Source organism: Poromitra crassiceps (genome assembly GCF_964638095.1).
Source record: "Poromitra crassiceps genome assembly, chromosome: 5".
NCBI classification, from domain to species: Eukaryota; Metazoa; Chordata; class Actinopteri; order Beryciformes; family Melamphaidae; genus Poromitra; species Poromitra crassiceps.
In genome coordinates, this window is record NC_139642.1 from 54353796 (window position 1) to 54366295 (window position 12500).

Consider the following 12500-nt stretch of genomic DNA (forward strand, 5'->3'; position numbering starts at 1 on the left):
GTTTGAATCCTCTGTACTGTTTTGGCAATATGATTTTCTAAACTGTCATGTCAATAAAATGTATTTGAATTTGAGACAGAGAGAGGGGAGGGAGAGGGGGGTGAGAGGAGATAGGGGGAGACATGCGAGTGAGAGGGAGAGGAAAGGGAGGGAAGGATGAGTGGAGTGGAGAGTGTGAGGATGGGACTCGGAGAAAGATGAGAACGCAGATGAGGATACAGACAGAGCTACAGCCAGGGAAAAGACCACAGGTAGAAACAGAGGGAGAGAAGAGAGGGAGGGAGTGTGGAGGAGAGATCAAGAGGAGGAGGGAGAACGAGAGAGAGACAGGACAGAAAATACATAAAGAGGGAAAAGGGTGGGAGGGACAGAGTGAGAGAGAGAGAGAGAGAGAGAGAGAGAGAGAGAGAGAGAGAGAGAGAGAGAGAGAGAGAGAGAGAGAGAGAGAAAGAGAGAGACCGGACAGAAAATACATAAAGAGGGGAAGGTGGGAGGGACAGAGTGAGAGAGAGAGAGAGAGAGAGAGAGAGCGAGAGAGAGAGAGAGGGGACAGAAAAGACATAAAGAGGAGGAATGGGCGGGCGAGAGAGGGAGAACAGCTTTGTGGAGGCAAATGGTTGAGCCTGATAAGACATGAAACACTTCACGCTGGCACCAAGAAGACAGGCAGGACTTGCTTTCCAAGCCAAGAAGGCAGACAGCAAAACAGCCAGGCACCCAACTGACCACACACACACACACACACACACACACACACACACACACACACACACACGTTACGTTGATATCATTCATTCATTCATTATGCCACGTTAAAGGACTTTTACTTTGCACTTTATAATATATAATTTGAGATTATTTCTGTTTTGCTCCATCTTCTGCTGTTGATGTGATCACTGTGCTGCATACTGCACTAAGTCAAATTCCACATTTGTAATCTGATTACTCATTATGACTATTAAAATGAATCTTGAATTAATTAATTCAGCCAGCCAGTCAGCCAGTTAAACACTCAGAAAGCCAACCTGCAAGGAAGTAAGACACTCATCACGTTTAGTCAGTCAAACACCTAGCTAACCAGCCAGCTAAAAACATGCTAGGTAGCCAATCTAGTGGAGCAGTCATCCAGGCAGTAACCCATTTACCAGACAGTCAGTCAGTCAGTCAGTCAGTCGGTCAGTCAGTCAAGCGCTGTTACAGTAATTACTGAGTTCAAGGTTAGCATTTGGAGAAATACTTCAATCAAAACTACATTCAAGGAGATTCCATCGATTCATGTGTGGATGATTTTCAGGGCGGCAGCTTGGTCAGTGTGTGTGTGTGTGTGTGTGTGTGTGTGTGTGTGTGTGTGTCGGTGTCGGTGCATATATCAGTGTGTGTTTGTCATTTAGACTGATAACATTATAATGTCACTGTGTGGGTGTGATCGAGTGATGTCTGTGTCTGTGTGTGTGTGTGTGTGTGTGTGTGTGTGTGTGTGTGTGTGTTGTGTAAGTTAGTGTCAGTGTGTCTGTGTGTGGTTGAGATATATGACAGTTTGTAAAGGGCAAATGTAGGTTGTAGTGTGTGTGTGTGTGTGTGTGTGTGTGTGTGTGTGTGTGTGTGTGTGTGTGCGTGCGTGCGCGCGCACGCATGCGCGCGCACGCATGCGCATGCATACATGTGCCTGTGTGTGTGTGTGTGTTTCCATAAAGCCAAATCCTTCTAAATACATATGACATAAATCAATAAAAGGGATGAAAATAACAAAATAAACGTGAATAAAGCACATTGTGATTCTCTTGGACATCGGCACAACCACATGCAGGTAGGTTTCAATCCAGTCCTGCAGATCACTGTAGGCTCTTTCACACCGGCCTTGAAAGCCGAAAAATGCACGGAAAATAGGATTCGCGCCTCCGATGTGAAAGTCGTGAACGCGCTTTGGTGGATAATTGTTTTACGCCTTTTGTCCCGCCACGGTAGGTAGTAACAGCGCCGGGTTACCTGGCAACCCGCCTCCACTTGAAAGCGTCGTCGCAGCTAGCCGGAAAAGGTGCGAATGGTCAGCTCATTCATAAAAGAATTACAGGGGAAATCACCTCATGTATCAAGAAAGTGCACGAGTGAAAGTAAAAAAAGTAGCCTATACAATCATGACTGCAGGGACGCCAGGAGGAATGCTCCGTGCGGTTAGGCTTTATGCTCAAACGATGTTGACATTAGTAGGTCAAATTAACGGATATAATAATAAGCTTCAGAGGGCTATAGCTGTCTGTGGCGAGTTGGTCTGCGGATATTCCCTCTCGAAATCAGCTCTGTTGGAAGATACAGAGAAGACTGGCGTGCGGTCGTGTATCGTTCCAATTTTAGTATAGCCTATTCAATTGGAACGATACAGAGAAGACTGGCGTGCGGTCGTGTATCGTTCCAATTTTAGTTGGAGCTGGAAATCCCTCCGCTCGCCTTTCAATCCGGGAGCGGGGGATTTCACCTGAAAGTACACCGCAGCACGGGAATGTGGCCGTGCTGCTTGGCTCTGTGTGAAAGCAATTTCTGTGGCGAGGCTGTGGCCTTTGCGGGACTCTTAAACTGCAATTTTGCGTGATCTGTGTGTGAAAGAGCCTTGTGCTTTGTTCAGGATGATTGTGACTTTGAGGGCCAGTGTACTGTCATGCCTTTAGTGTTACGGCTGAAACAGCTCAATTATAAACACAAATTGTTTCACAACCAAAACAAAAAGAAAACAAGAGAACCCCCTGAAGACAGGTTACAATGTCAGTGTGAAAACAACAGCATAGGCCAGACGAAAACATCTATGACAGTGAAGTACTCCATTTCAAATTTCCTCAGCTGTCGCAATCTTGTCGGTGGTCTCGTCTGCATCAGATAGATCTCCTTCCTGTTGAACATCCAAAATTGAGACAACATGCACACATTCTTCAGCCTGCGTGTATCTTCAGCAACCCTCCATGGGACTGCAGGAGAGGAAAGCTGAGCGAGTAGGCATGACGAGTAGATTTACAGAGTGACCGAGCAGGAATATGAAGATGGAGGGGAGAGATATCGAAGGATGGGGTTTCTAAAATACAGGCGAAGGCCCGTCTGTTTGTGCACATCCTCCCTATATACAGTATATATACAGTATATATATATATATATATATATATATATATATATATATATATATATATATATATATATATATATATATATATATATATATATGTATATATACTGTAACAAAGGTGAATTTTCCTCCAGGTTTTCCATACGCAACAAAGAAGGTGGTAATGATTGAGGATAAAAAATAAATAGAGTCCGCACACTGAATTAAAGTAAGCTCCCAGGTCAGTTTATTTTAACGTTTCGACTACAAAGTCTTCATCAGAAATGAAGGAGGAAGTAGGAGGAACACTCCTACACTCCTTAGGCGAGCGCCATCAGAGGGACACATCCTCATTGCCACCACCTCGAGGCAACAACCGAGGAGGAAGAAATGCCGGAGGGGCCAGAGGAAGAAGCGAGAGGACCCCTATCGTGACGCGCAGCAGACAGTATCCACCGTGATTAACCTTTCAAGTAGGTCCATCTCTGAGTCCTGTATAACAGCCCTCAGCAAGGGGCTGTCTTTTGTCCCGACTACCTACTGTAATGACTTTGATATTTTGGTTGATTTTCATAATTTTTTTCGTACTCTGAGACTAAGGGAATTTTTTGGTAACAATGAAAACAGAGGTTTCAATGGACAGACTGTCAATTCAGGCAATGTGAATCCCTCACCTGACATTTCTGTAGTTTCCAATGAGTCAAACACAGATCCACAGACACGAAACACCCCATTTAAGAAAAAATCTAACTTTATTCCACCTAAACATAGAAATTCATCTATAGACACCTACTGTAGATTGGTAGAGAGTGAAGTCTCTCAACTTTTAGGTAAGAAACGTGAGTATAAGGTAGCCAACAATCTTTCCAAGTGTCAACGTTTAGCTCTATTTGAACTAAAAAAAGATACTTCTGTTGTGGTTCAGTCTGCCGATAAAGGGGGCGCCATTGTCCTGCAAGACAGAGTTGCTTACATAGGGGAGATCAATAGACAACTTTCTAATGATTTATTTTATCAAAAATTGAATGGTAACCCTACTTCTACTTTTAAAAACCATATAGACTCTGTACTTAAAGACCACCTCGAAAGAGGTAATTTAACTAAAAATGAATGTGAATATATGAAGGTAGAATATCCAGTGACACCTGTGATTTACATTTTGCCTAAAATTCATAAGGTTTACACTACTGTGCCACCTGGAAGACCAATTGTCTCAGGGATCGGCTCTCTCACTGAGAAAATTTCTTCCTTTGTTGATTTCTTTCTTAAACCACATGTTTTTGCTCTTCCTTCTTATGTAAGGGATTCTAGTGATTTCATTCAGGTTTTACAAACCTTAGATATGGTAGGTAATGACTCACTATTGGTTACTTTTGATGTTGAGAGTTTGTACACTAACATTCCACATCAAGGTGGATTGGAGGCCATCGAACATTTTCTCAATCAGAGGACAGAATGTATTCCCAGTACTACGTGTCTGAAACAGCTGACTGAAATAGTCCTCACAAATAACTTTTTCCTGTTTGAGAAATCTTTCTACTTGCAGAAATGTGGTACTGCCATGGGGAGTAAAATGGCGCCCAATTTTGCTAATCTCTATGTTGGCCTCCTTGAAAGCAACATTCTTCTCAACCCTGTTTTGAATCCCTTTTTACCACACATTAAACTATGGAAACGTTACATTGACGACATTTTTATGCTCTGGTCTGGGTCCAGCTCTGATTTGACGGCCTTTCACACATTCTTAAATGCAAGTAGTGAGTATCTGAAATTTACTGTAGCTTCTGATCCTTTTCGGATGAATTTTCTTGATATTATGATTATCAACACAAATGGTAAGTTGAGCACAGACTTGTATAGAAAGCCCACAGATCGCAATTCTTTACTCCATGCTGACAGCTACCATCCAACTCCTCTCAAGAAGGGCATTCCTGTTGGCCAGTTTAAACGTATTCGCAGAATCTGTAGTACAGACGAGTCATTTAATTTACACTCTTTAGACCTGGAGTCACGTTTTAGACAGAGAGGTTATCCTGATCAATGGATTCAACCAGCGTCAGATAAATTCCGTGTCAGCTCTCAGGTAGAGTGTCTCACTACCAGGGATAAAAAAGTATGAGACGAACGTCTGAACTGTATGGTGCAATACTCTCCTCTTGGCTGTCAGTTTGAAAAAACAATTAAAAAACACTGGCATATTTTAAGTTCTGACTCCTCCCTTAACAATGTATTTTCAATTCCCCCACGTGTTGTGTATAAGAGACCTCCTAATTTAAAGAATTTATTGGTCAGGTCTCACTTGCGACAGCCGGCACCTTCTCATTTTTTGACTGAGATCCCTGATGGTAACTACAAATGTGGTAGATGTGCTCAGTGTAATTTCACTTACAAATGTCACACCTTCAACCACCCCATCACTGGTAAACGTTTTAAAATTAAAGGTATCATTAGTTGCTCCACTTCTAATATTATATATATGATCAAATGCATTTGTGGCTTGGCCTATATCGGAAAATCATTAAGACCTTTGAAAACCAGAATCTCTGAACATAGGAGTGATATTAGAACGCAGGATTTCAAAAACCCTGTAGCTGTACATTTTTTTCAAGCACATCATTGTATCTCCTCCTTGAAGTATATTGGTATTGAACATGTCAAGGTGCCACCTAGAGGTGGCGATATCAACTCCCTTCTTCTTAGGAGGGAGGCCTTCTGGATTTCAACTTTAGACACAGTCAACAGGGGCCTGAATGAGTCATTTGATATTAGGGCATTTTTATAGCCTTTTCTTTGTTTTCTAACATGTATATATCTGTGTATGTATATCAGTCTTTAAGTCTGATCAATCTTTCCAGTTGATGTGGTTACTCTGGGACTTTTTCTCCCTCTTAAAACCGCCCTTTTCTAAATTGATTTTAACCTTATCAAACTATTTTTGTTTCATCTTGTCCAACACATAGTTGTTGTCCTCTATATACTGTTGATTCTGCCTTGTCCTTTTCTCAGTGTAGGTAAGCCTGACCATGGTCTAGAAAGACTGTGGGATTTTTCTCTTATTTAATTCTATCTGGAGTGTTGGCTTTCTATGTGACCCAACACATTACCTACACTGCTTACACTGAATAGATTTATATTATATATTTTTTATTTTCTTTGGGTTTGCATTTATATAATACTGTCAGTTGCTAGTAGTGAAGGTCCTTGTACTCTGTACTACTTATACTTACATGCAAATGTATACCGGTATCTATGTATTGCTTTGAAAGAGCATTGATTGACACAAATGTATTCACCTGCCTTGTTGTCTCTCTCCACCAATCGGTGTTGAGTACCGGCTGTATATGAGTGTTCCTCCTACTTCCTCCTTCATTTCTGATGAAGACTTTGTAGTCGAAACGTTAAAATAAACTGACCTGGGAGCTTACTTTAATTCAGTGTGCGGACTCTATTTATTTTCTATGTTATCTGCTTTTCGTCCTGCACCTGAGCCTTACAAGCGGATGTGCACGCCCTACCTCTTTCTTCAATGATTGAGGACTCCTCAGTATTGGAAGGGGTGGAAAAAAGAATCTGGATGAACAGGACCTCGTCCATGACTTTTGTCACGAGAGGAAGACACCAACTCATTGAGCAAGGCATCCCAGTGGTTCAATGGGCTCCTGGGTTTGAATCCGCATGTCTTCCCTTCACTCACATCCTCTCATCATTGCTGTTTTACTCCACAGTATACCACCTCCAAGCCAAGCAGAAATACCACGAAAATAACCTTTAAAGTAAAAAAAATAAAAAATAAAATAAAATCCACAAAGACGATTTTTGAAAACAAACCAAAAAATCCCATAACATCATGACAAAGCAAAAGCAAAGCACAGAGTCTATACACGGAGCCTTAGAGACAATAAGTCTGTCAGTCTGTGCTTCTTTCCCCTCAGTGTTTCTGTCTGTGAGACGAGGCGTCAGTGTCGCAGCAGAGGCTTCCTCATCATCAGAGGCTGCAAAGAGGAGGAGGTGGCTGAGCTAACGTTAGCCAAGGCCCACTGAAGTCACCATCCACAGAGACAGATGCAGGGGGGGTGGAGACCAGGGAGATGTGTGGGGAGGGGGGGTAGCCAGACAGACAGATAGAAAGAGTGATGGAGACAGAGAGAAAGAGAGAGAGAGGACAATAGTGGAATTGATTGGAAAGAGACAGACGTCAAAAAGACAAGGACGGGGAAAAAATTGGGAAGGAACACACAAACAGTAGCAAATCCACACGTGATGGATAATATTAAAAACACAAGCCAAACAGCCATATGGACAGCAACAGATTGTAATAACATGCCATTAACATAATGTGAGAATAATCCAAATCAAATGTTCTTATTCATTTGACTGAGTTGATGTATTTGTATTGGTGTGCTTTGTCTATTTTTGGTGTGTGGGCTGCAGGCACAGCACCATACAGTACACTGCTCTGGAGTTTAGCATTACTGTCACTTTCATAATGACGTGTGCATGCGTGGAGGTGTGGCCAGAAGAGCCCCACCCTCACTAGGGACATCTCCTGCCACATCTTCCCCCTTCCTCTGTGCAGATCCTATCTGTTGCTACCACTCCTGTCCACTAGAGGCACTGTAGACCTTCACTATATTATTATTAACATGGCAACATTTATTTTAAGAATGAAGTACCCCCCCCCTTCCCTCGTTCATGTTGTTCACAGTGTAAATACTATGGAGCATAATGATAACAGAGAATGTTGTCATAATTAGCTTAGTATGCTGGATGAAGCAACGTGGCTTCAAACAAACACCAAATTGCCCCAAACTCTCACATCTGTGGCTCTTTTATCTCCGAGTTTGAAACGACTCTGTTGGGTCGCTTTCACTTTACATCACTTTGCAGCCCAATTGAATTAGACCGGCTGCATTTACATGATGGGCATCAAAAGGCTGCAGATTGGCGAAGTGAAATCAAATGGAAGCAGAGGGCATGAACAAATCCCAGTGAGTGGCCGTCTGCACTCACTGTGTTTGTGCTGCGAGGAGGAAGCCATTAGGAGAGAGTGGAGTGAGGTCACTCCTAAACGTTGATCCGGGGTGAGTTTGAGATTTCCTACGCTAATGAGTCATTAGTGTAATCTCCCAGCTGGACTCCTGCCACTCCCTCTCTGCTGGCTGGGCTCACACTGCTCTTCAGCAGCGACTAACAGCTCATCCAAAATGCTTCAGCCTGGCCCAAAAAAGCTGTCGGCACTCTCTGCTGCACTCCTCTCCACTGGATCCCTGAGCGTGTATGTAATATCCTGCAAGGCCACCAGGGGGAGATGTGCCCCGAAACTCCAGGCCACGGCTGAGCCCCCTAACCTGCACCTAACCTGTCTCTTGCACTCCGAGGGAATCTTTGTTTGCTTTAGTTTTTTAGTTTTTGTTTATTAGTGAAATGTTCTATGGTCTCTCTTGATTCTGAATTGAGCTGAATCGCTTGGTTTGACCCAAATGAATGGGGAATGAAATCTCATACGCCCCGTGCCGAAACCCGGAAGAGGGCGTGACTTAGGCACTACTATGATCTCTGCCAAGTACTTATATAAATGTCATTATGATATGTTGCTTTCACTTGCACTTTGCATCTGACACCTACATGACACTATAAGGATTAACAGGGATGTGAAAAAGCCTCTATTCAATATAGATGCAAAATATTGGAGCTGGCCAATCAGATGCCTTGGTGAAATTAGGTTTTGGGGGGGTGGCAAAGCTGATTCCTTGTCAGTGTGTTGAAGCGTGGCTTCACCCCAAATCCCCCTCCCCCCCCCCCCCCCAGCACCCACACTACTGCATGAAGAAGGGGGAGGAGTCAGAGGGTACATTACCATGATGGTCGTCACGACTACCGTCCTGTTCTCCATTGCTGAGCTCTCATTGGATAGAGAATTTTCATTCTGGACCAAAACCAGTTTATCAATGTCGTTCCAGTAGCCAATCTGAGAGAGAGAGAGAGAGAGAGAGAGAGAGAGAGAGAGAGAGAGACAGACAGAGAGAGAGAAAGAGACAGAGAGAGAGAAAGACAGAGAGAGAGAGAGGGAGAGAGAGAGAGAGAGAGAGAGAGAGAGGGAGAGAGAGAGGATGGAGGACAGTGAGTGATATGAGGTAAAATGAGGGAGAGAGACAGTGAGAGTATGTGAGATGGGGCGAAACAATGAATAGTGAAAGAAAGAGTCAACAGAAGGAGCTCACTCCAGCAAATTTCCCAATGGAACTGTAGAGATATTGAGTTGGCAGCTAGACTTTTCATTAAACATGCATCACTGTCCAAGGGACCCTTGAGAAGTTGGTACACAATGTTATTTTTTAAGTTATAGGTGTTATGTGTGTGTTTTTTAATTAACAGGCTGCAGTACGTCAACGTCTAATTCAGTGTCCTGCAATAACCTTGTACAGTAGCTCTAATGAGTCACATTTACTGTACAAAAACTGATGAAAAGCTGGTTGATTTATTCTACAACCAGCTGTATTTTTATAGTCTGACATTGCTTCTGGATTTGATTTTCCCTAACCAATCACCAGAGACCAACGTATATGCCTGGATCTAAAAACAATCACGAGAGACCAACGTACTGTATCTGCCTGGATCTAATAACCAATCACCAGAGACCAACATATCTGCCTGGATCTAATAACCAATCACCAGAGACCAACATATCTGCCTGGATCTAATAACCAATCACCAGAGACCAACATATCTGCCTGGATCTAATAACCAATCACCAGAGACCAACATATCTGCCTGGATCTAATAACCAATCACCAGAGACCAACATATCTGCCTGGATCTAATAACCAATCACTAGAGACCAACATATCTGCCTGGACCTAATAAAGTGGGAGGAATGGGAAAAAAAATATCTTCCCTTTGCATAAATACCTTCAAAGCAGAGTGCTGTTTGGATTTCAAAGTAATTGGTACTTTAGCGATTTAGAGCCTCGATAGCATCGTCTATCTCGTTTCGTAGCAGTCGCCATTGCTCCTCCCGGCACACATGATAACAGCTTGACAACAGCGCTAGTCCCGCCCATTTTTATGTTTATTGCCGCTGATTGGCTATGCCCCCTTGGTGCTCATTGGATCGAATGTTTTGTTCAACATGAGAAATCACTGTTGCATGTCACAATGCCAGAACAGAAGAGCAGGGTGGAGTGGGCGGATTCGAAGGTCTGGACCCAGGCAAGGTTTTCTAGCATTTTATAGTGCACTGTAAAAGGCTACGGTGAAAGCACTGTAAAAGGCCACAGTGAAAGCACTGTAAGGGGACATTCACTCCAAAAGCGTTTTTGGAGCTGCCAGCATCTTTCTGCAATTAATTATCTATGTAAGGACGCGCTAGACCTGCTCCTCTTTTAATGAACGCACCTGGCGTTTCAGTGCTGGTGGCGTCTGTTGTTTTTGGAGGAGCGCTGTGGGCGTTTTAAAGCTGAAAAAAGTTTAAAGTCCCTGGAAACCAGAAATATTTTTTTATTATTTAGCATTTTGAGTTCATGACATCACAGGAACCTATGTTAATAAGCTACCAGCCAAATTTGAACGATGATGAATGTTGCAAAGTATATAAATTTAGGTTTGACAGTCATGGCAAAAGTCATGAGAATCAATTATATTTTAGAGTGTATTTTCTCCCGCGGACTGTGTGGGCGTGTCCCGTCTGCAGCAGAGGAGACCTGCTGGAGGAGACCTGCTCGGAGGAGACCTCTCTCTCCGTTACCGGAGAGAGAGAGAGAAGGAAAGATAGATGGAGTGTGTGTGTGTGTGTTCACGCGTTGCTCGACGCATAGCACAGACAGAGAGGGTTTACAGAGAGGAAGAGATCTCTGCGCTGCGAGTGCACAGCGCTACTGTGTGTGTCAGTGTGTGTGTGCGCGCGTGCGTGTGTGTGATTCGATTAAATCTTATGACGTGATAAGATCATGCATTTTAGCACCGCGCGCACCGCTCTCTTCAATGAGGAAATGGAAATCCAGACCTTGTAGAAAAGTGGCGATTTTAAGGCTTTGGGTTGAAAGTAATGGCTCATACTTTCTGAGCCACACAATTACTCACATAAGACCCTAAATAACATAGTTAGAACGTTTTTGTGGATTTTGGTTTCCAGGGACTTTAACACTAGAGGAAAAGCGCGCTGCTCGTCATTTCCACTCCTCCTAGCTTTTCTCCTCCCGAGGGATCCTCCAACCTCGCTGCTGCCAGAATTGGCAATAATCTGGCTTTCATGTTGACAGTGAACAACATCAAACAGACAAAACCAGCTGTCTACCGTCCGTGTGGTCGTTGTGTTCTGATCTGTACTGCACGCGACTGCAGGTGAAAACAAAAAGAAGCACAAAAAAAACGCTCCGTGCGCTGTGTTTTGTGCACAATGGAAGCGCTCTCAACATGATTTTCATAGTGTTCTGACTGAAAAAAACACTTTTGGTGTGAATGTCCCCTAAAAGGCTAGTGAAAGCACTGTAAAAGGCTACGGTGAAAGCTGAAAAAGGCTACGTGAACAGTAGCCTTTTTCAGTGCTTTCACTGTAGCCGGATCCCATGTGTGAAACATTCAATGTGGGATAAGTCAGATGTCAGTTACTGTACAACGCTGATGATCTGCTTTGCTGACACATTGATTTCACGTTGTATTTGCCACAAAAACAACTGAATTAGACGGTGCAATATGTTTAGCCTCACATAGGCTATTGGTACTATTGATTAAAAGCAGTCGTCATAACCTACCTTGCGTGGTCCATTGCTCTTCAGTTCAAACACATCCATTGTATAGTTGACTCTCCTGCCATAGTGGTCAAACTGGATGTTACCAGTCAGGCCCTGAATGCGCACCTGGATTTACAATGAAGAAGAAGAAGAAGAAAAAGAAGAAGTCAAATGCAGTATGAAGTGGTCTTTACAATATAAGACAGTTTGAATAACACAAGTTACTATAATTCAAGCTTTGTATCTATGAGAGGAATGTTCAGCAAAATACTGCTTACTGGTGGGAATTATATTAAGCTTTGCTGAATTAAATGGTAATCTTCATGTGTGTGTGTGTGTGTGTGTGTGTGTGTGTGTGTGTGTGTGTGTGTGTGTGTGTGTGTCTGTGTGTGTGTGTGTGTGTGTGTGTGTGTGTGTGTGTGTGTGTGTGTGTGTGTGTGCGTGCGTGTGTGTGTGTGTGTCTGTGTGTGTGTGTGTGTGTGTGTGTGTGTGTGTTTGTGTGTGTGCATGTGTCTGTGTGTGTGTGTGTGTGTGTGCGTGTGTGTGTAGGATCTGTTTGTGAGTTGAGTGTGTGACTTTCTCTGACCTGTTTGAGTGTGCGCTCCATGTCTATCCCTTGGTTCCAGGGAGCAGCCGGGTTGGCCAGGCAGTCGCCGGCGTTGCCACGGCGACTGATATCGATC

At 43.4% G+C, this 12500-nt stretch overlaps 1 protein-coding gene across 2 annotated transcripts in view; it reads right to left on the minus strand.

Moving 5' to 3' along the window:
• Positions 1-12500, minus strand: part of gria4a (glutamate receptor, ionotropic, AMPA 4a) — a gene marked incomplete at both ends in the record, with an annotated part of 168574 nt that overhangs the window by 56305 nt on the left and 99769 nt on the right. For both annotated transcript variants that reach the window (XM_083637609.1, XM_083637608.1), the window contains 3 exons: positions 8946-9056; positions 11839-11943; positions 12404-12500. The exon at positions 12404-12500 is cut by the window's right edge and continues 71 nt beyond it. In XM_083637609.1, coding sequence (XP_083493735.1) covers positions 8946-9056; positions 11839-11943; positions 12404-12500 — 313 coding nt within the window. The remainder of the gene's footprint in view (positions 1-8945; positions 9057-11838; positions 11944-12403) is intronic.